At 37.6% G+C, this 19,177-nt stretch overlaps 1 protein-coding gene and 1 long non-coding RNA gene across 5 annotated transcripts in view; one reads left to right on the top strand and one right to left on the bottom strand.

Moving 5' to 3' along the window:
* Positions 1-6,254: 6,254 nt before the first annotated feature.
* The window catches only part of LOC115729006 (DNA mismatch repair protein MSH1, mitochondrial), a 26,461-nt gene continuing 13,538 nt past the window's right edge, over positions 6,255-19,177 (top strand). The window contains exons 1-13 of one of the 4 annotated variants that reach the window (XM_048276016.1): positions 6,255-6,536; positions 7,388-7,520; positions 7,635-7,732; positions 8,759-8,834; positions 8,938-9,057; positions 10,979-11,026; positions 12,410-12,474; positions 12,945-13,030; positions 14,010-14,174; positions 15,761-15,870; positions 15,961-16,066; positions 16,160-16,235; positions 17,222-17,280. In XM_048276016.1, coding sequence (XP_048131973.1) covers positions 6,412-6,536; positions 7,388-7,520; positions 7,635-7,732; positions 8,759-8,834; positions 8,938-9,057; positions 10,979-11,026; positions 12,410-12,474; positions 12,945-13,030; positions 14,010-14,174; positions 15,761-15,870; positions 15,961-16,066; positions 16,160-16,235; positions 17,222-17,280 — 1,267 coding nt within the window. In that variant the 5' untranslated portion in view covers positions 6,255-6,411. Of the gene's footprint in view, positions 6,537-7,381; positions 7,521-7,634; positions 7,733-8,758; positions 8,835-8,937; positions 9,058-10,978; positions 11,027-12,409; positions 12,475-12,944; positions 13,031-14,009; positions 14,175-15,760; positions 15,871-15,960; positions 16,067-16,159; positions 16,236-17,221; positions 17,281-19,177 lie in introns of those variants that run through there. The other 3 variants (XM_030659423.2, XM_048276019.1, XM_048276022.1) reach the window with 3 other exon arrangements.
* LOC125314234 overlaps positions 10,604-19,177 on the bottom strand; it is a 27,266-nt gene continuing 18,692 nt past the window's right edge. Inside the window, exons 2-3 of the long non-coding RNA XR_007197799.1 lie at positions 12,270-12,276; positions 10,604-10,614 (exon numbers count right to left, since the gene is read on the bottom strand). This is a non-coding gene — a long non-coding RNA (uncharacterized LOC125314234). The remainder of the gene's footprint in view (positions 10,615-12,269; positions 12,277-19,177) is intronic.

The following is a 19,177-nucleotide window of genomic DNA, read 5'->3' as shown; positions in this document are numbered from 1 at the left end:
ATCCTTCTCTCTTTTCCGGTTTAACCCTCCCTTACCAAGGAGACAACATAAAGATTAGATTAGATGGCACTTTCTTTCGGGGTTTAGGCCAGGAATTCTAAGGGACCATATAACACCGAACACTTTGTTAGAATTGTTCAATCCACAAGTTTAAACCGATAGGTGGAGGGAAACCACATAAATATAAAGAGCATATATGATCCGTTATCGGACGATGCAAGACAACAACTTCAACACACTTTACTTCGGACTATTTTATGCTTTAACACTTTTACCACGGTGTTACAACCCTTTTGCATTCATTTGCAAGTGACCCCACGTACGTCGGTGGCAAGGCTATAGAGCACTGCTCCCACCATTTTCATTATAGTCTACCTTCTTTCTGTTTGTGTGCTTAACATTAAGGGTTTTAAACCTATAGATACCGAAAAAAATAGAAATAAAAAGAGCCAACTCTTGAAATCGACGAGTAATAAACTTGGTCAATAAAGTACGACACTAGGTCAGGACAGAAGTCATCATTTGACAATAGAGAAAATCGACCACAGGGCGTGAGACATCGACAAGAGCCTTCGATGAAAGTCATCACCAATCCCAAATTTTGACTAACTGTTGAACTGATGCAATTGATGACCGGTGGCTTGCCGCTTGCCGGCACATCGAAGATAATGGCACAAGTACATGGCTGCTGGTTGGTTATGCCAATATTATAGGGAAATGTAACTTCCTGAGAATAAGTATTACCAAAAGGCAGGGGATCAAGTCTATTATTTGCTATTTATTTGACTGCAAATAAGAAATAGAGGATATTGGTGGGTTTAAAATTAACAAATGCTTGTAGGCAGCTGTCAATGGTGGGCCATAAGTATCGTACTCTTAATACAGATTTACCTAATCAATAATCACAGAGCTCAATATTGTTTGCAAATTTATTTCTATCCACGTCCGCGAAAGCAAAGCAGGTTTCTCTTCTAACAAAATTTTCCATTTTTTATCATGAAAATAGTATGTGGAAAGGGTTTGGTAACATATACAGAGCAGTTTCCAAAATTGTTAGAGCAATTGTAGAGTTGATGAGAAAACATTTCCAAGACTACCGGTCGTATGCTCTTTGGTGCCGGTACAGTTGGAAGATTCTTGATAGATATGCTTGTTATGACGACTTATCTACGATCAAATATCAAACTCCCTAAAAAGTTTGATCATGTAACTTTATTGATTATTCTATCATCGTAATAGGTGGTTGCCTGTGTTATGTTCAAGTGAGCGACGGCAAATGTGATGAAACAGCAATAAAGTGCATGTTCCTAAATTATGTAGAGGGCGAGTATGGTTATCGGTTATGATGCGCAGAATTAGATTCATATGTTCGCAACAAATAAGTTACATTCGACGACAGTCTCCATTAGCTTAGGATAGGAGAGATTGTGGTTGCGACAATGTTTACGCGGATGTGTGGCTTGAGAAAATTGCCAGCAATCAATGGAAAAAATTAATAATTTTTGTTTGAGACCAAGTTTAATGAACTTAGATTCGTATATGGCATGGGCTAATAATGTTGTTTTTGTTTTGTTAGTGTAGAAAGATTCATATTACAAATGCATGAATTAATAGATTTGAAACATTTATACGAAAAACTTTAACCTTCATTTATACGATGCATATATATGCTACTAGGCATGAGTATGGTCCGAGTGGGTAGGTTCTAGACTTAGAACCTAAGACCTACCCTGTTATAATCGGTTTACCGTTTTTGGAATCTAGAACCTACCCTTTTTGTCCTAAAACCTATTTTGGAACTTGTCCTTTTTTTGGGTCCAGTTCCAGGTTCTATTCGAGAACTTGTTTTTCTTTTGTTACTTTTTCTAATTTCATTTTTCCAGTAAAATAATATGAGTAGGAATAAAATGATTCAAAGTAAAAGATTGAATAATAAAACTCACTATCCGCCAAAAGTAACAATCTCTAATATGAGCAATAGAAATTACAATTCATAAAAAACAGAGGAGGTGAGGTGAGGCGAGTGAGATTAGTTTTTTTTTTTTTAATATTAGCTGAAAATCGATTCCAAAATCGGTCCGATTCCCGGGTGGTTGTTCACTTGGAACAGACAACCGAATCGATTCCAACGGATTTCCAAAAATTACAACATGTACTCGGATCGATTTGAATAGAAACTAATTCCCATAACCAATTTTCGAGTAGTTCGGTCCGATTGCACACCCCTATATGCTACTAGTTCACAATATAAAAGGGGGAGAAGCCCCTATTTGCCTTGTTCTTTGGTGGATGGAAGAATCGAACCGAACTTAAGTCACCTACGTGGGAAAAGTATCATAAAAGCCCTAAATCTATTGTACCAATATCAATTTAGTCAAAAACCTTTTGATCTAGAGTCAATTTAGTCATTACGGCTAATTTTGGCCGGATATCACCGACGTCGATGCCGGACAACCTACATAGCACGGTCGATGCTGATGTGGACACTTTTAAATAATATTTTAATAATTTTGATTTTTTTCTTTCCTTTTTTCTATCTTTTTTTTTTTTCCAAGTTTCCTCTGGTGGCCGGCAAGGGTGGCCCATGGCTGCGTGAGGTGAACGCCAACCCTTGCCCAAGCCAGGGTGGCCTCACCGGGCATCGCCTGGGCCAGAAAAAAAGAAAGGTGAAAAAGAAAGCATAAATATTAATAGACTAATAAAAAAATCATAAATTATGAAAATTTTACTAAAAAATATCGACGTTAGCGCTGACCATGCCACGTAAGCCATTTGGTATCCAAGTAAGCAATATCTGGCTAAAATTAGCTAGAAAGATTGAATTGACTCTAGATCAAAAGGCTTAGGACTAAATTGGCACCATTAAAATATTTATGACCAAAATAAGCACCAATATTCTTCTATTTATTATAGAGCTCATGTAATCCCATTGCTATAGTACTATATTTTTCAACTAGTTTTGCGTATTTAGAGAAAAAAAAAACTACTTTTGCGTATGAAATTTATAATTTGCAAGCTAGTGACAAAAAAAAAAAACTTCTCTCATGCGTTAATGTATAACGACACCAACGGCACCTCCATGTTACTTCATGAAAACTCGAATACTCTTCTACTAATTAAAAAAATACGTAATATCATTGAAAAAAAACCTTAATAATTGTCCACAGCGTTCCGTATATACACGGAAAGACGAAATCACGAGTCATTTGTTGTTATGGAGACTGTAAAAATAACATATATCGTGAATTATAAATCTTTAAATGAGTGAATTTCATAAACTTTTTTAATTAATTATTATAATTTTCGTTGATTCAAAATAGATTGTTAATTTTACGATTCTTACATTTACGCGGAGAAATCAAATTCTGGCCGGTGGGAATGGAACTGACCAATAAGAAGATAAGCATGTGCACATGCCGGTGGGTGTCAAAGACGCAGGACGCCAAAAGCAAAGAGATTCCAGCTCGAAGTGATTGGTACGCTGTTGATGTCTCCTTTCTTGTTCTTTGACCTTCTCTCGTTTTTTTGTTTAAGCCTCCCTCACGACCAAAGCATACAAATCCCATCTTTATATAGTTGTACTAGCTGAAATTTATACGGAGTAATGGAGAGGATATTTTATGTAAATACTATGCACAAAAACTATTGCAAATATACACATTTTAACTTCCGAGGGGGAATTTCTCAAATTCGCTCGGCAAAACACGTAATCGTTCATGACTAAGTCGATGGTGCCGTCGTGCTAATGTCATTATAACTTTTTTATAGGGATAATTTATAACATGAGATGATTCGACCGAGTAACAAACTGAATTACGTCTAATTTTTGTGACTTGGATTAGCAAATGTGAAGTACAAACACGACGGGACTGGAAAAATAAATAAATAAAAGGAGGTGAAGGAGATGAAGGGCGGAGGAAAAAGACGAAGAAGAAAATAAGAAGAAAGTGGAGTTGCTTGTTGATGGGATGTGGACCCCACAATCACGTGAAGAAAGTGGACTGTGGGTCCATCTGTTTGCCGATGGAATGGGATGTGACAAGTGATGTCGACAAATCTTTTTCTATCTTTGTATGTTATCTCCTCCGTACAAGCGCTAAGCAATTCTTCACCGATGTCTCATTGCCAAAAGACAAACAGAGGCGTGATTCATGCTCTCAGCTTTGTCAATATCTCTCAAAGGCGCGTTCGGTAACAATTCTGATGAGATTTAATTTTTTTAATTTTATTTTTTAAACAAATTTTAAAAAATTAGAACGCATTCCATAACTATAAAAAATTTCTATTTCTAAAATAAAAATAAATTAGAATTTCTGTCCTCAAGAATTATTTCTCCAAATTTTTTCGTTTAAATCAAATAATTACATTTTGTTACAACAAAATCAACTTATATAGCATCACTAATAAAATAAATACAGATCATACATAATTCATAATTAGTCCATTCAATTCGTAGAATATAAAGATATGGGCAAAATCTTTAAGAAAAAACATAAGCTCAATAAGTAATTTGCACTTGAATTTTTACCATGAATTTGCACTTAAATACTTCTATATTTAATTAAATCCATACAAAATCCGACCCATATTACTTAAATACTTATATATTTAATCAAATCATAACATATTTTTTAGGGTATGGTTCATACTCCCCATCGATTGGAATGAATGTGAGTCTCAAGCAACCATAGGGTTTTTATAGCCCAACGGCTCTTTGCCCCACAATATCTTTTTTTTTAAATAATAAATAACGAGTCGGAACCGGCGGTTCCGGGCCGGTTCCCAAAATTATGGACCCGTGGGCCCGGTTAACGGGCCGGTTTAGGGCCCACGATTCCAAATGGCCACCTCTAGTTGGAAGGATATTTCAATGGGCCATCCGTCCATCGAGCAGAGCACAAAACCGATCGCGCCTCGCCTTGATAGATCATTATTTGTCCTAGTCAAAACAGTGTGGTTAAACCTAAAGAACCTCCCAATGCATCCATCCAAAAAGACAGAATGTAAACCCTTACCTATACAAAGGCGACCGTGTCTTGCTTTTCTTTTTTCTATTGGCTACCGCAACCATGTCCGTAACGAAGTGAGTTCGTTTAACTTTCAAGAAGAATTAAGCAATCTCATTATTCGTGGCGACTAATGTTTGGAATTTCCCGAGCCCGAGTCGGTCGTCCATGGCCCGACAGATTGTGCTCGGGTTCTCAAGAAACTGGGTAATGTGATGGATGTGACCCTTGTTGATTTGGAAGCACTTGCATCTTCAGCTATTGCCATGGTTGTTTTCCAGTGCAGCGGCCACCACGATGGGCAAGCCACTTCTGGAAGAGGACCTTGATGAAATAGTGATGCATGTGATCGCGCCCTTGCTCTTGATTCGGGAAAGGAGGGATACATTGCACGAAATCTTTCCGCCATTGTCCGGAGTGTCACCGCTGCAAAACTAATGGGAACTATGGGTGGCCTCTCGGGGCCGGGTAAAACGTGGTCTTGCGATGTCCGACTTCTTGACGGCGACATCCGTGGTTTCCGTGTTGGTCATGTTGAGCAGAGATGGAGGCGTTTACGGTCAATCCCACCTTCTTTGAGAATGCGTGCTTGCCGACTCACGGCCGGAAAGGCGGCACTTGCCGCCTGCATGGATTCTATTTTGAGGATATCGAAAAATGGCAAGAGCCTCCCCCTGCCGGTGAAGTAGCCAAAGCCACTTCCAGTTCCCGGCTTGAAGCCCAAGAAAGAATTAGGCAAGCTGAGGAAGATGAAGGAGGGGCTCTCTCTTTCACCCCCTCAATAAGTCGCTCCTTTTATGTATAAATACTTCAGCATGTAGGTTGTCTTGTGATTTTTTAGGTATCCAGTGACCAGTATGAGGAATGGTATTTATTTCGCGAAAATTGAATGATTTGAAATATATTTTTTCAAAAATGATCCCATGCTTGATTACATTTTTCATTACGTTAAGAAAGCTTGACATGATTAATAAAAAAAAATTATTTTATTACTGATAAGAAATTGCGTCTAAAAATTTACGTAAATAAAGAAAATAATAATTGTTTATTTATTTTTATAAGTGATATCTTTTACAAAAAATATTTTTTAAATTACGAAGCCTAAAAGTAGAATTATTTAGAATCTTTGTGATTGCATCGGGTCTACGCGACAATCTCTCGCGCCATTGCACGTGAGCTAGCCTCACCTCCCTCAGGATCGTACAGACAGACAACGAAGACGAAGAGAGTAGGAGCTCTAGCTTGTCTTCTCCCTTTCCGGTCTCGCTTTTTGTTCCTCGGTGGCGGGAAAGGAACCGCGGCTTGTCAGTTCCGCCCTCGTAAACCCTAAACTGAATCCCTCGCCCCAGTCCGTCCGAGAGCGCGATTCTCTCGCGAGAGCGTCGGCGAAGCAAGGGACCCCGAAATGTGCTGGCTCGCTACTCGGAACGCCGTCGTTTCGTTGCCCAAATGGCGTTCTCTGTCTCTCCTCCTCCGTCCTCCTCTTCCTCTTCCCAGACACTGCTCGGTCGGCCCTCCACCACCCTTCATGTAACACCTCTCTCTGTCTCTCCGGGTTTTGTGCGTGTGTGTTTCGGTCCTTCCTTTTTGGTTTCTTTTATGGTAACTGTTGTTTTGGAAATGTTTCGGCAAGCGCCTGAGGTTAGTGAGGGTGAGCTCTCTCGGAACTAGAGTCTTAGCAAAAGTAGTGCCTTCCGTGGTGGAAGTGTGGTTTTTTTGCAGAACGCTGAATGAAGATCGCAATGCAATGTCTGGAGCGTCGGACCTGTTTGATTTAGGTGACGGGACTTCTATGTCACCGGTTGTATTTAGCTTTTCAAGGATGGAAAGGGGTATCGGCCAGCCTCATTGTTCATTGGGTCGCTATCTTTTGGCCTCTGGAGGGTTGGAGCTGTCGAGTAGTTAACTGGAATTTTATAGGCACACGTTGGATTGTGGTTATCACATCCATTTACTCTCTTAATGGACTTAATCGGTCATTTTGGAAGTAAAATCCACACTTCTGCCTTGTTATCATGCAGGTAATCACTAATCAGTTTCAAATCATTGAGCTTACTAGAGATTGTATCATTCTATTTCGTGGTTTCAAATGGCATCCTAATTTTCAGTAACTGTAGTTATCCGACAAGTAATCAAATCTAGTATTTGATCCTTAAGACCTCGGTTCTCAGCTCTCAGTGGAGAATGGGATCCATTTTTGGCATGGATCTTGATTTGACTAACAGTCTAAGTAATTACATCGGCATTGCAATAGGATCGATGTATGCTTTTGCTCTTTATTCACTACTTCGAGATGAGTTAATTCTGTTTTTGTTTTTTTTTCTGTTCGAAATTCTGTTTCTGTTTCAAATGTCACTTTCTAGTTATTCGTGCAGAAGCAGACAGCTTTTGCAAATCCGATGTTACCGAAACCAGAAGATTTTGAAAGGAAGCACAAAACCTACCAAGAAAAGCAGAACATCTGACGGCATCCTTGATGACAAATTCATTTCTCACATGCAATGGTGGAAAGAGGTTTGCCGGTTGAAGCATAATTCTAATGAATACGAGCTTGGAGTTTCTTTCTCAGTGGCTTGTCCTTCATGTTCTAAAAAGAATGATTCTATTGTATTTTATCTTTTTCTGCAGAGGTTGCAGATTTGTAGGAAGCCTTCCACAGTCCATCTGGTTAGCAGGATTGTATATTCCAATTTGCTAGGTGTTGATGTTAACTTGAAAAATGGAAGGTGATTTCTCGTGATTCGAAGTCACGCACTTCACGTTTGTCTGGATGCACCTGTTTTTCAGAAACAAAAACAGATCTGAAGAGCAGATCTAATTGTATTAGTGTCAAGAATTGATTTCTTCTGTGTAGTACTAATCGATAGCCAGCAATGTTTTTATGCATTCGCAGCTTTCGAGCCTATTTAGCTATCTACATATGAAAGTTTGATAGCAGCTAGCTTTTGACTCTCCATTTCTATTTTTGATGATTAAACAGAGACCGGTGACATGTTGATAGGCTTGTGTGGACAACTTAGTTGATCGGTAAAATTATTGTCATGGGGAGAAAAGCTGCTCTGTGTTTCTCGTACTGAGTGAATTAGTCTGAAAATGAAACATGGTGGTTGGATGGGCAAAATCAGGGGATCCAATTGTTTGTTCTAAGAAAGTGTCTCCATCGGACTCATTAGACTGTTATACAACCATAATGCCTTTTGCACCTTCGATAATTCATATTTGAGATTATCCATTAGCAAATTTCCATTTACACGTGTCGAGTGGGCTAGTTATCCTTACATTCTATCATCAGATTAAAATCTCTATTACTGAGTCTGGTCAATTAGTGAGCAGTATCCATAATCTGAATCCTTGTTGAACTTATCTTAGCCACGTAGGAAGAAGCTGTGACCGTAGTATTTCAATTCAAGTTGAGTGGAAATGCTGACATGCTGTTTGTCTATGCTCTTGAGGCTTTCTGTGAAGTAAAGTATGCATATGCACTATCTATGGGTCAAATGAATCTTCTCAATGGGAGAAACTTCATAATTAACACGACCATCTCTTCATGGATTTGTGGGATGTTGCTGGGTATGTCCCTCCATTTGCTTGAAATTAATTGATGTCCAGATCACACAACAGTTTTCTTTTTGCTTATTCAAGTTTGCACATGCAGATAAATGGATATATTTCCTTGTCTATGTTGGTAGGTTGATAGCTACTTCTTGCTAATCTAAAATAAGTTGATCCCTATCCGGTTGTGTTTTATGTAGTCTAAAAGAAGGGTCACTAAACTCGGAAATTTTGCAGTTCAAGTCAAAGTTTCCTCGAGAAGTTTTGCTGTGCAGAGTATGTTCGTATAGCAAATGAGCTTGTGGTGCTATTCAAGTTGAAATGCAATACCCTGTTGGGCATTTACCATGACAATGATTTAAGCATTTTCTGCCCCCAGGTCGGAGACTTTTATGAGGCAATTGGGATAGATGCTTGTATTCTTGTTGAATATGCTGGTCTGAATCCTTTTGGTGGCTTACGCTCGGATAGCATTCCAAGGGCTGGATGCCCTGTCATGGTATTGTTTTATTGTACATGCATGTCTTGTTCTTTCTTAGAAGTTATCAATTTTGGTTTACTAGATATTTTCCTCTACTAATGGGCTTTTATAACATATAATTTGGGATTATGTTGACTTTCTAGCTATTCAACTGATACTTAAATTATCATGTTCTCTGCGTGATTGTGGACTTTTTAATGATAGATATCTCGTGTTAAAATAAAGTGACATCTTCTTTGAAACCAAAAGGACTTGGTGTCAAGGTAGTATGACAATACTAGTCCATCTTATGTCGTCTTATCATAACTTGTTCTCGTGCTAACTTGTTCTTTTTCTCTACAATTGAGCTCCTTCTTTTTTACCTATCTGCTTGAGTGTAGACACTCCATACAATGGTAACACCATGGATGGGATTTCTAACTTTCTATACCCTTTGTAATGGCTGAAGCTTTTATAAAAAATATTTTGTCACGCAACATGAACATAGATGCATAGTGAAGCCAATTATCTTCAGTTCGATTCCTCATATTTCCTTCTTACTCGGGTGTGAAGTTTCCTTCTTTACACGTTGGTTCCTACTAATTCTTGCACCATCACTTGTCAGGTTTAGACACTTTGGGCTTTTGTCATTCTACTAGCCTTCCTGTGTAGGTTAAGATATAAATTACAAAGCGAGCTGTTCTCTTCTTTGACATTTTAAGTTTTAGAACAACTGGTTATGTACACTACTTCAACATGAATGCTTGGGAAGTTTACTGAGGGACTAGTGGACTTATAAAATGGTTAATATGGTACACTCAAATACTTATTTCCGGGTGATCCTTGATTTGCAATGCTTGTTCCATGGGAAAATTAGCAATTCAAAACACTAAAATGGGCAGACTGGAATACTGTCAAGAATACTCTAAAACAAAGGAAAAATAGCAAAAGAGACCACACCGGTGATGCTGTTAATTGTTATCAATGTTCCCAACATTTTGGATGAAATATTCCCAAATTTGCAATTTTAAGTTCTGAGCATAATACTTATCAATGAGTTTTCTTATTTTAATATGTAATGCTAATTTTTTAGCTATGGATCAAGTACATTGGTATGGTTATTTTCCTAAATAGAAGCCAAAATTATCTTATTTTCAACAACATAATGTAAGAAGGCCAAAAAAAAAAAGGCTAAGAAGCCTACCCCTATGCTACCACATTTTACACAAGGGCCATTCTGTGTGTTTGTTTTTATCGTGTGTACCCCAGTGATCTATGCTGCAGGTACCCATGGTGATGTCTTCGCTATAACCCTTAAAGTCTTTATGCTCATCTATACAAAGATAAAAGGAACTATGCCCTCTAGGCCACTCTCTCTTTTATCTGCCTGAGACGGTGTGCAGGATAGCTTTTGGGTTATGGCATTCGGGCAGCATTTAAATATAAATCAAAGAAATAATTACAACTTTTCATCATTCAGCTGCATATCCTCGGGGAGAGTAATTATTAATAAATTCGTATTTTTAGCTCCATGAATGTCAAACTTATTTCTTTGTTATATTGCCAGTATCGTATGACCTGGCAGCATTTTTTGTACTATTGACCTGGGCGAGTCTCTGTAATTGTAATCCAGTTGCAGTTGCCTTTATTAAGGAAAGAACTGGTAACATAATCCAATCTAAGAACAGATGGAGCAGAATTAAACCTCCTGTGCTTTCTAGGTGTCATTAATTGGACTGGATGGAGCAGATCCAAGCACATCATAGATAGGAAGATTTCCTTATCACAGCTACTTCTTGATCGTGATATGTTTTCTCACAACTGCTTTAGATGTTTAATAATAAGATTCCGTATAAGGTTTTGCAGGAATAGCGCAATTGTTGTGGATTTTCGTTTTGTCTTTCATTTTCATTGACTAATAAAAGAAATTCAATTAATTTTGAAAGTGATTTGTTTGCAGAATCTTCGACAAACTCTGGATGACCTCACTCGGAATGGCTTTTCTGTGGTAAGAATTACTGACTTTGTTCTCTTGTGCTTGTTTGTGCAACTCAATGTGCATAGGGCAACCGTTCCTCAGTCTAGCAGATTTTTACTGTTGTTATGGATGCTTGATCATGATGCTATTGTGCTCGTCTTTGTCCTTCTATTGAGTCACGCCTCCTGCGCCGCAACAACCCCACACACACACACACACACACACCCCCCCCCCCCCCGGGGGGTGTTGAGTGGATTATTCAGTTTCATTGTCTGCATGATTTGCATATGTTTACTACCAATTTGAAGCTCTGGCATGATATGGTCTCTGATTGCATAGTTTGCAGACTCTGTTCTATCATGTCCTTGAACATAAGCTCTTGTTTTATGTAAAGAAATAGCTAACTTTTATTTTGAGATAAACCCAAAACAATATTTTGTTTATATCACTGTGAACTATGCTACTTTTAACCTACTCATCATGCACCACCCAAAAAGAAAAAATTCCTTACCCAATTGAAATATATAAAAGAGCAATACTTAGTTGCGGCTCTCATTCAATTGACATGATTGGACGATACTGCTTTGCTCATGGTCAATAATTCATGCCCAAATGTTCCATTTTCTACGGGGATTTTTCTCCAGAAGAGGCGTAGAAGCCCCAAATGCTTGCCACGGATGTTCTTGTAAATCTCATCATGGTAACTGTTTTAAAAAGCTAGAATTATCGGCCATCTCTCATGCACGGGCCATGTCTAGCAGAGTTCTGCCCATTCGATCAGACTTTGCTAGTATTTGAACCTTTTACCAGTTTTCTGCTTTCTCTTTTGCCCTCTACTTTTTTCACCTTACTATTTGATTTTGAGACATGGCATTTAGACTTCTGATCCAGTTGACCTAGTTGTCAGTTGTCTTTATACTATATAGCTTGATGTTCATATGAGAGTGCTTTCTTTTTTGCAAAGTTTGATTGCTGATTTAATGTGTCCAAATGCGATGTTCGAAATGCAGATGCACAACAAGAATTCAGTGAAAGTAAGAACAAAAGGGTTTATGTATTAGAGGACATTGAAGATTGAATTTATTCTCTTTTTAGCAAGTGATAATAAATACACAAGTTTCAAAGCATAATTAACTTATCTTATTAAGAGTCCTAGGGGCACTTTTTAACAAATTCCGAACCAAAAGGCTACTTCTCAATTGCAAAAGGACATGGAAGTAGTGATTTCATCTATGACCTCTCTGGTTGGTAGTTCATGATCTTCAATCCCAACTTCTTTCCTATTAGTCCATCTTCAGATGTCTGTATTTATATCGGTATAGTTATGCGAGAAGCATATATTTCTTGGCTATGGTACTATAGACCTATCTTGGATTGACTTTTCATTAAAGTGCATGGCTTTGGTTTATTCAGTGCATAGTAGAAGAAGTTCAGGGTCCAACTCAAGCTCGATGTCGCAAGAGTCGTTTTATATCAGGGTAAGTGCAAAGTAACTCAGTGATCTTTTTGATAATACTTTCTCATTCAATTTTGTTCCATTGTGCTTGTGAAATGAGTGTGCTGGAGATAGAGATGCTTGGGTAGATGTCTGGGCATTTTTTTGAACGTGGCATAATAAATGGGTTAATTCAGATAAAATATAGTGTAGGCAAAAGAGTAAGTATTCACCAAACTTTTGTCTGAATGAACGGATAAGTTATCTATATTCACCAAAGCTGATGGTTTGCTTTAAAAGAGAAGAATTTGTTGATGGATGGAAGAGACTGGGGCTTCTCCTTCTCCTTGTCATGTTGAGTAAAAGGATTTCACAATTTGAAATTTAGAGAAGCCTTTATGAGTGGGCCCATGCATCTCTATGATATTTTCCTTTGCTATTTCATCATCTATTCTTGGTTTATCAATGTTCAATGTGGAAATTCTTTTCCTAACCTTTTTTCCCCTACTTTAGGCATGCTCATCCTGGCAGTCCCTATGTATATGGACTTGTTGGCATTGATCATGATTTGGAGTTTCCAGAGCCAATGCCAGTTATTGGTGAGAGCATGTTACTCGACCTTCCATAAAGTCAATTTTTACAATTCATACGATTCTTGGGTACCTTTAGGCTTTATTGCATCACAAAGCCTCAAATTTTCATGGTTTCTTAAGCTACCTCTTTTATTTTATTTTTTAATAGATGGCCAATGAGCACATAACATTCGTATCTATTATTTTGCATTATTAAAATACTCTTTTTATTACATCGAAATATGCAAGAACAGAAGAGATGAAGAGGACATACGACACTGCCACTGAGTGAGACAGAGCATTAATCCTATACCGCCTAAAAACAGCAAGATTGAAGATATGAACGACTATCACAATTTTTATAAGTAGCTCATATAGTTTTTGGACTGAAGAACTTATGATATCATATCTCCTTGTGAGCCTGTTCTGCAACTTACAAAAAATAATGCTCCCCGAGTCAAATCAGCCAGCACAGTAATTCTCTCAAAAACTGGAACATCACCATTTGATAAACTGACTCATAACTTTTTTAATCCTGAATGATCTTTTTCCATATAACAAAAAATTTGGTTGATTAAGAAGAAAGTAACTATTCACCAGATTCATAAGTTGACTGCCATTGAAAGAAATGCGCTAGTTACTGGATCCAGTGGCCATATTGTTTGGATAATGCAGAATTGTGCTATCAAGTGGTTTTCTACGCATCTCTTTAGCAATTTGTCTCGTAGCCCTTGGGATTCTTCCTCGGGAGGCCTATAATTTGAGATACTGGTTACGTACAGAAAAATCACATTTTTTAGGCAGTGATTTCTTCACATCCTGGAATGAGTGGCAATTATGATACAGTACAATTTGTATGTATGTCCCCCATGTTCGTTCTCTTTTCTTTGTCCTGCCTTTGTGGTGCGACTTCTCTCTTGGATGAATGCTCTTTGCTTTTGCATTATGCAAGGCAAATGGCATCAAAGGTATTGTAGTTCTCACTTTCCTTATATGTTAAATTCAGGTATTTCTCGGTCAGCTAGAGGATATTCCTTGATTCTAGTTCTAGAGACTATGAAGACATATTCGCTGGAGGACGGTCTAACTGAAGAGGCCCTGGTCACAAAACTGCGAACTTGCCAGTACCACCATTTATTTCTGCATACATCCTTGAGGCAGAATTCATCTGGTTTGACCTTTTCCTTAACTTGGCGAAGAACATAATTTTAAAAGCACTCATCGTGCTATGTGGGATCCCTGTTTGCTTTGTCAATGAATTTTTTGCCCTTTACAATGATACACTGCTTGCTTCAAATACTTTTCTCCATAACTTGAGTTTTATATTTATTTGTGTTGCAGTTTCATTCAGCAAGCTATGTCATCAGCAGAAGCATACGGCTGTGTCTGGATAGACTTTTGCTTTTTGCTTAGTCTGAATGTTGTGGTCGACATACTTTGACTTTTTCTTAACCTGAAACTCAAAAATAAACAGATATTGACACGTAGATTTATATGCAGTTTCTTCATAGTTTTTCAAAACTTGGATAGTCATTTAAATTTGGCTTTGAAGAAGCATAAACAAACAGATCCTATGCTATCGTGCGCCAAATAACTTGTCCAATGTTGTCGCAAGGAGATGGGAATCTGTGAACACTATCATGTGCCTATCACAAAAGGATGAAGACAAAAATATGACATATATGAAGGTATGCTTGTGTCAAGTGACATGGCTTATTCCTTAGGGTATGAAAAATCTGTCAAAGAATTGTTTGGAATATACATCTAAAAGAACATTTTTGGATTTCATGTGTTCGATGTCTCTTTTTGAGCATCCAGTCATTCTTGACTACTTTATTGCTTTGTTTTGGAATGGTGGGGCGGAAGGATGAGAGTCGGGGGAGAAAATGGATAACATTTTGAATTTTTTTTAGGGAGAAATTTCAAATTTCCATGAATTTTCTGCCCTTCTCTTATCCATTCCACACCCCACTCTCCAAAATCAAAGCCTAAGAGTTGACTGGTATGACCCAACCAAATTAGCAAATTCACCTGTTCCTTCCAAAGATGATAGAAGGCATCTGGACAGTACTTTAATGAGCAAAGCCCTTTGAACTAAGCAAGCACTAGCCTTCACTTTTTTGGCAGAATATTTCTGTTTTCCTTTAATTTGTTATATAGTCTCTCCACAGAAGATCTTTGTTGCTTAAAAACTGCCTAATTTTATAAACCTGTTGACCAGCATCCATATCTTTTGGGTTATTCATCATTCTTTCCTGTTTGTGTTGGTTATCTGAATTTTGTACTGTTGGAGAAGAGCAATCTTGCCCTATGTTTCCATCCTGTATTCTGCTTCATGACAGATTTCATGTCATATGCAGCATATATTTGTTAGGATCAATGTTGCTTGCAGTGAGCATCAGCAGGGTGGTTTTAAGATCAGATTGTCAGCTTAGTGAAAAATTGGCTGTATGTGAACAGAGCAGAAGAAACTTGAATTGAATAATTGGGAGAGCACATTGGATATTAGCTGTGTGATATCAGTGTTGCTAATCTCCCTTACATAAAATGTAAAAGACTATCAAAGGTGGAGGAATGAAGGATTGCTATACTCAGGAAATATTGCAGCAGACTGCAGTTTTTTGAGATTATTCTTTGACATTCTTCTCTATGTATGTGCATATTTTTTCATTTTTGTTGTTGTAATAGACAGCTGTTATCTTCTCAACCACAGCAGCCACTATTTTTTGCCATAATTTGACATGTGGAGGTTTTCAGGCACTTGTCGCTGGGGAGAATATGGTGAGGGAGGTTTATTGTGGGGGGAATGTAATTCGAGAAACCTAGAATGGATTGAAGGCGATCCAGTGCCTGAGCTTCTATTCAAGGTTCTCTTCAGTGCTACATACACATTGTGCTAATATCCAAAAGTTAATGAGAAACTGTTCCATTTCATTTCTGTTTCTTGCTGTTTTTAGGTAAAGGAGCTTTACGGACTTGACGACGGAGTTAAATTTAGAAATATTACCGTGTCTTCAGAAAACAGACCTCAGCCTTTGCATTTGGGGACAGCGACACAAATTGGTTGGTTTAATTTGGTCTGGATATTTTGATCCTGTGAAGGTTTGCACATGTGAGTTTTATTGTGTGTGATCATTATACAACTGCATCATACAGGTGCCATACCAACAGAAGGCATACCTTGCTTGTTGAAGGTTTTGCTCCCATCAAATTGCACCGGTCTGCCTGCACTGTAAGTTGGACAATTTACACTTTAGTAGAATAATCCCAGAATAATCCCTCAGTGGGCCTCGCCAGCTGTCAATAATACAGAACATGCACAGTCTATCATGCTTTTTTATGTACAGAACAAATAAAGAGTCTATATGAAAGTGAAGGATTTAAGCTTGGCCTTATGGAGTATGGATGATTCATTTGGTAATCATTTTAGATAAGTGTGACAAAAGGAGTATGGGCTGGTTGGATCTACAAACTTACTAACGTTTGACTCCTATATCTTAGCTTGTCAGAAAAACATGGATTAGGTGAATGTATAGCGCGCAAGGTCAATTTGGTTTAAAATATGAATTTGAAATTATTCTCTCATATTACTGTCTTAGATGAAACTAAAGTCCTTTTTGTAGATGTGGCATGGAATAAGAGGTGGTGAGTTGGTGTCTGTTTTATTAATCAGATGGTATCGTTCTTATGGTAGTCAGATAAGGAACCGTCGGTTACGGTTTAGCGTTAAAGTGTATTTAAATAACGGTGATGCTTGACATGACATGTAGTATGATTTTTTCTGGTAACTCACACTGTGAATAAAAGCTACTGCCATTATTTTGACTAGCTGACGTTACAAGTGGTTTATAATGATGTCATGAAGGAGTTGAGCCTTTGCTTGTTTAATACAGCCATAATGGTTGTATGAAACTTGCAAAAGAGATTCTTTTTCATTTAGACTTCATCTAATTAAAGAAGCAGAACCGATTAACATGTTTTAGTGCAAATCAAAGTTAATGGAAGTCCATTCCATATTTTTGCTAGTGTCTGTTATGAAGCAAGTCTTTTTTTTTTTTTTTCGTGACCTGTGCCGTTGTTTTTTTGGGGGGGTGTAATTTTAAATAGATTGGGTGTTACAGATCCTGAGTTATTTTTGTGGGCTTTGTAATGAGAATTACACACAAATTCTCCTAATGCACGTGTTTCCTTTCCCCCTCTTTTGTTGTTGATTGCCAGGTATGTTAGCGATCTCCTTCTTAATCCTCCTGCTTATGAGATTGCAATCACAATTCAAGGTGCTGTGACGTACTTAAGTCCCTTGGTTGATGTTTTACCTCCTTTATTGAACTTATGGATCGTAAGATCTCTTTTTCCTCTGAAATGTTAGATGCTTGTAGTAATCTCTCGAAAATTAACCGGAATAGTGATACTTTTTGCATGTTGATTTAATCACGCAATGGCAGTTAGAGTTGGATAGTCCCCTTCTCCTGGAGAAAATGGGATTGCTTGAAAACTTCCTCCTAAGTTTTGTGACATCTTCAGTTCGTTGTTCAAAAAAAAAAGAAGAGAAAAGAAAAAGTAATCACTTAAGTTAGTATCTCCTGCGGAAATGGATATTGTCAGTCTCATAGGATAGAAGGGTTGGATAAAGCTGATTTTTAGTATCTTGGACCAGGGGGCTTATTGTGACTCCTACTAACTAATAGTAATCGGTCTTAAACAATGTTGGATCTAGGTTGATGGTCCTTTCACTTTGACAGAACATTGAAATATGTGTGTGTCTCTCTCTCAAACTCCCATCCTCCAGCAATCTTCCCCCACTATGTATATAGAGAAGAAATTTAAGGATCTCTTTCTCCTCTTGGAAGATAAGTAATATGCCAACGGCAGAATTTAAATTACTGTACTAGTCATGCTGGTGTAAATGTATATACTTCTCTAAATTTTGTTTTGTTAAGTGAGTGGAATTCATGATAGAAAAGATAGGAGAAGATCCTAAGGTTATGTTCCGTCATCCGGATTTATCTATAGGATAGGATATTTTAAAGTATGACAGGATATTTTAAAGTATGACGACAAATATTTGCTCTGTTCTATCTTGTTTAGAAAAATCCTACATAGAAGATTGAAGATAGGCATGTGGCATCTTATTGTATATTTGGTTTTCATTAGATATGACTAGCTTAAGTGAAAACTTAGTTGACATGACTTAGTCACGATTTAAGTAGAAAAAACCATGGCAAGATCACCAGCTGGTGATTCAGTATCAGTGGCCATCGCCTGATCACACTGGAAACGGCCACAAGCTCTTGGGTGAAAAGAGTCAGACTGACAGATCTTATTGTAGGTTTTCCTCAGCTGCTACAATTGTGAAATAGGGTGCTTTGGCTTTCCAAGGCAATGGGTAAATATACCACAGCTGCAGCACCGTCAACGAAAGTACTTTCAAAGCAGCTTCCAAAAGTTGCCTCTAGTAGCTTTGAGGTGCTATGAAATTTAACTTTTTTAAAAGATTATTTATTAGGACAAATATACATATATGAAAATCCTACTTTTTTCTCGTCATGGCGTTTCTAGAAATTTTAAATAATATATTGATCCTGCAACAATAAAAGAGCAAATATTAATTACATTGATAATGCTATCAATAATCCTAGTTCTATTAATGAAAATTATCTGCCCCCAGAAGGGAATTAAAGTTATAGCAACTTTTTTAAAAATTTGGCATAATAACTAAGAACATGACTATGTTGTTATAATAGCAATCATAATAAAAATAAGACAAAAATAATAATAATTCTAACAGTAACGACATTGTTATTATTTCCACTGTTGTTATTGTTACTACATTACTACTACTGCTGCTGCTGCTACTAGTACATGGTGTATATGGTATATTGCAAAAGTTCTGAGAATATAAATATAATTGTTGGTAACAACTCTACAACAATGTTATAGATCTTTTCATCATTTTGATACCCACAGTAATCTTGCAGTGGCTTTTGCAAAACATATTAGTCATTCGAGCCTCAGGCAGAACTCCTTGAAAAGTTGTGTCGCCAAATGTATGTTCTTCGACACAGCACAGCACAGAACAATCATAGCTATACCAAACAGACCATAGGTGCAATAACTACGAAATATAGGCATGCATTAGTTCTGTGCATGGATTTCATGGTATGGTGTTACATT

Source organism: Rhodamnia argentea, chromosome 1, assembly GCF_020921035.1.
Source record: "Rhodamnia argentea isolate NSW1041297 chromosome 1, ASM2092103v1, whole genome shotgun sequence".
NCBI classification, from domain to species: Eukaryota; Viridiplantae; Streptophyta; class Magnoliopsida; order Myrtales; family Myrtaceae; genus Rhodamnia; species Rhodamnia argentea.
The sequence above is the reverse complement of the archived record's forward strand: the minus strand, read 5'-3'. Positions and strand labels throughout refer to the sequence as shown.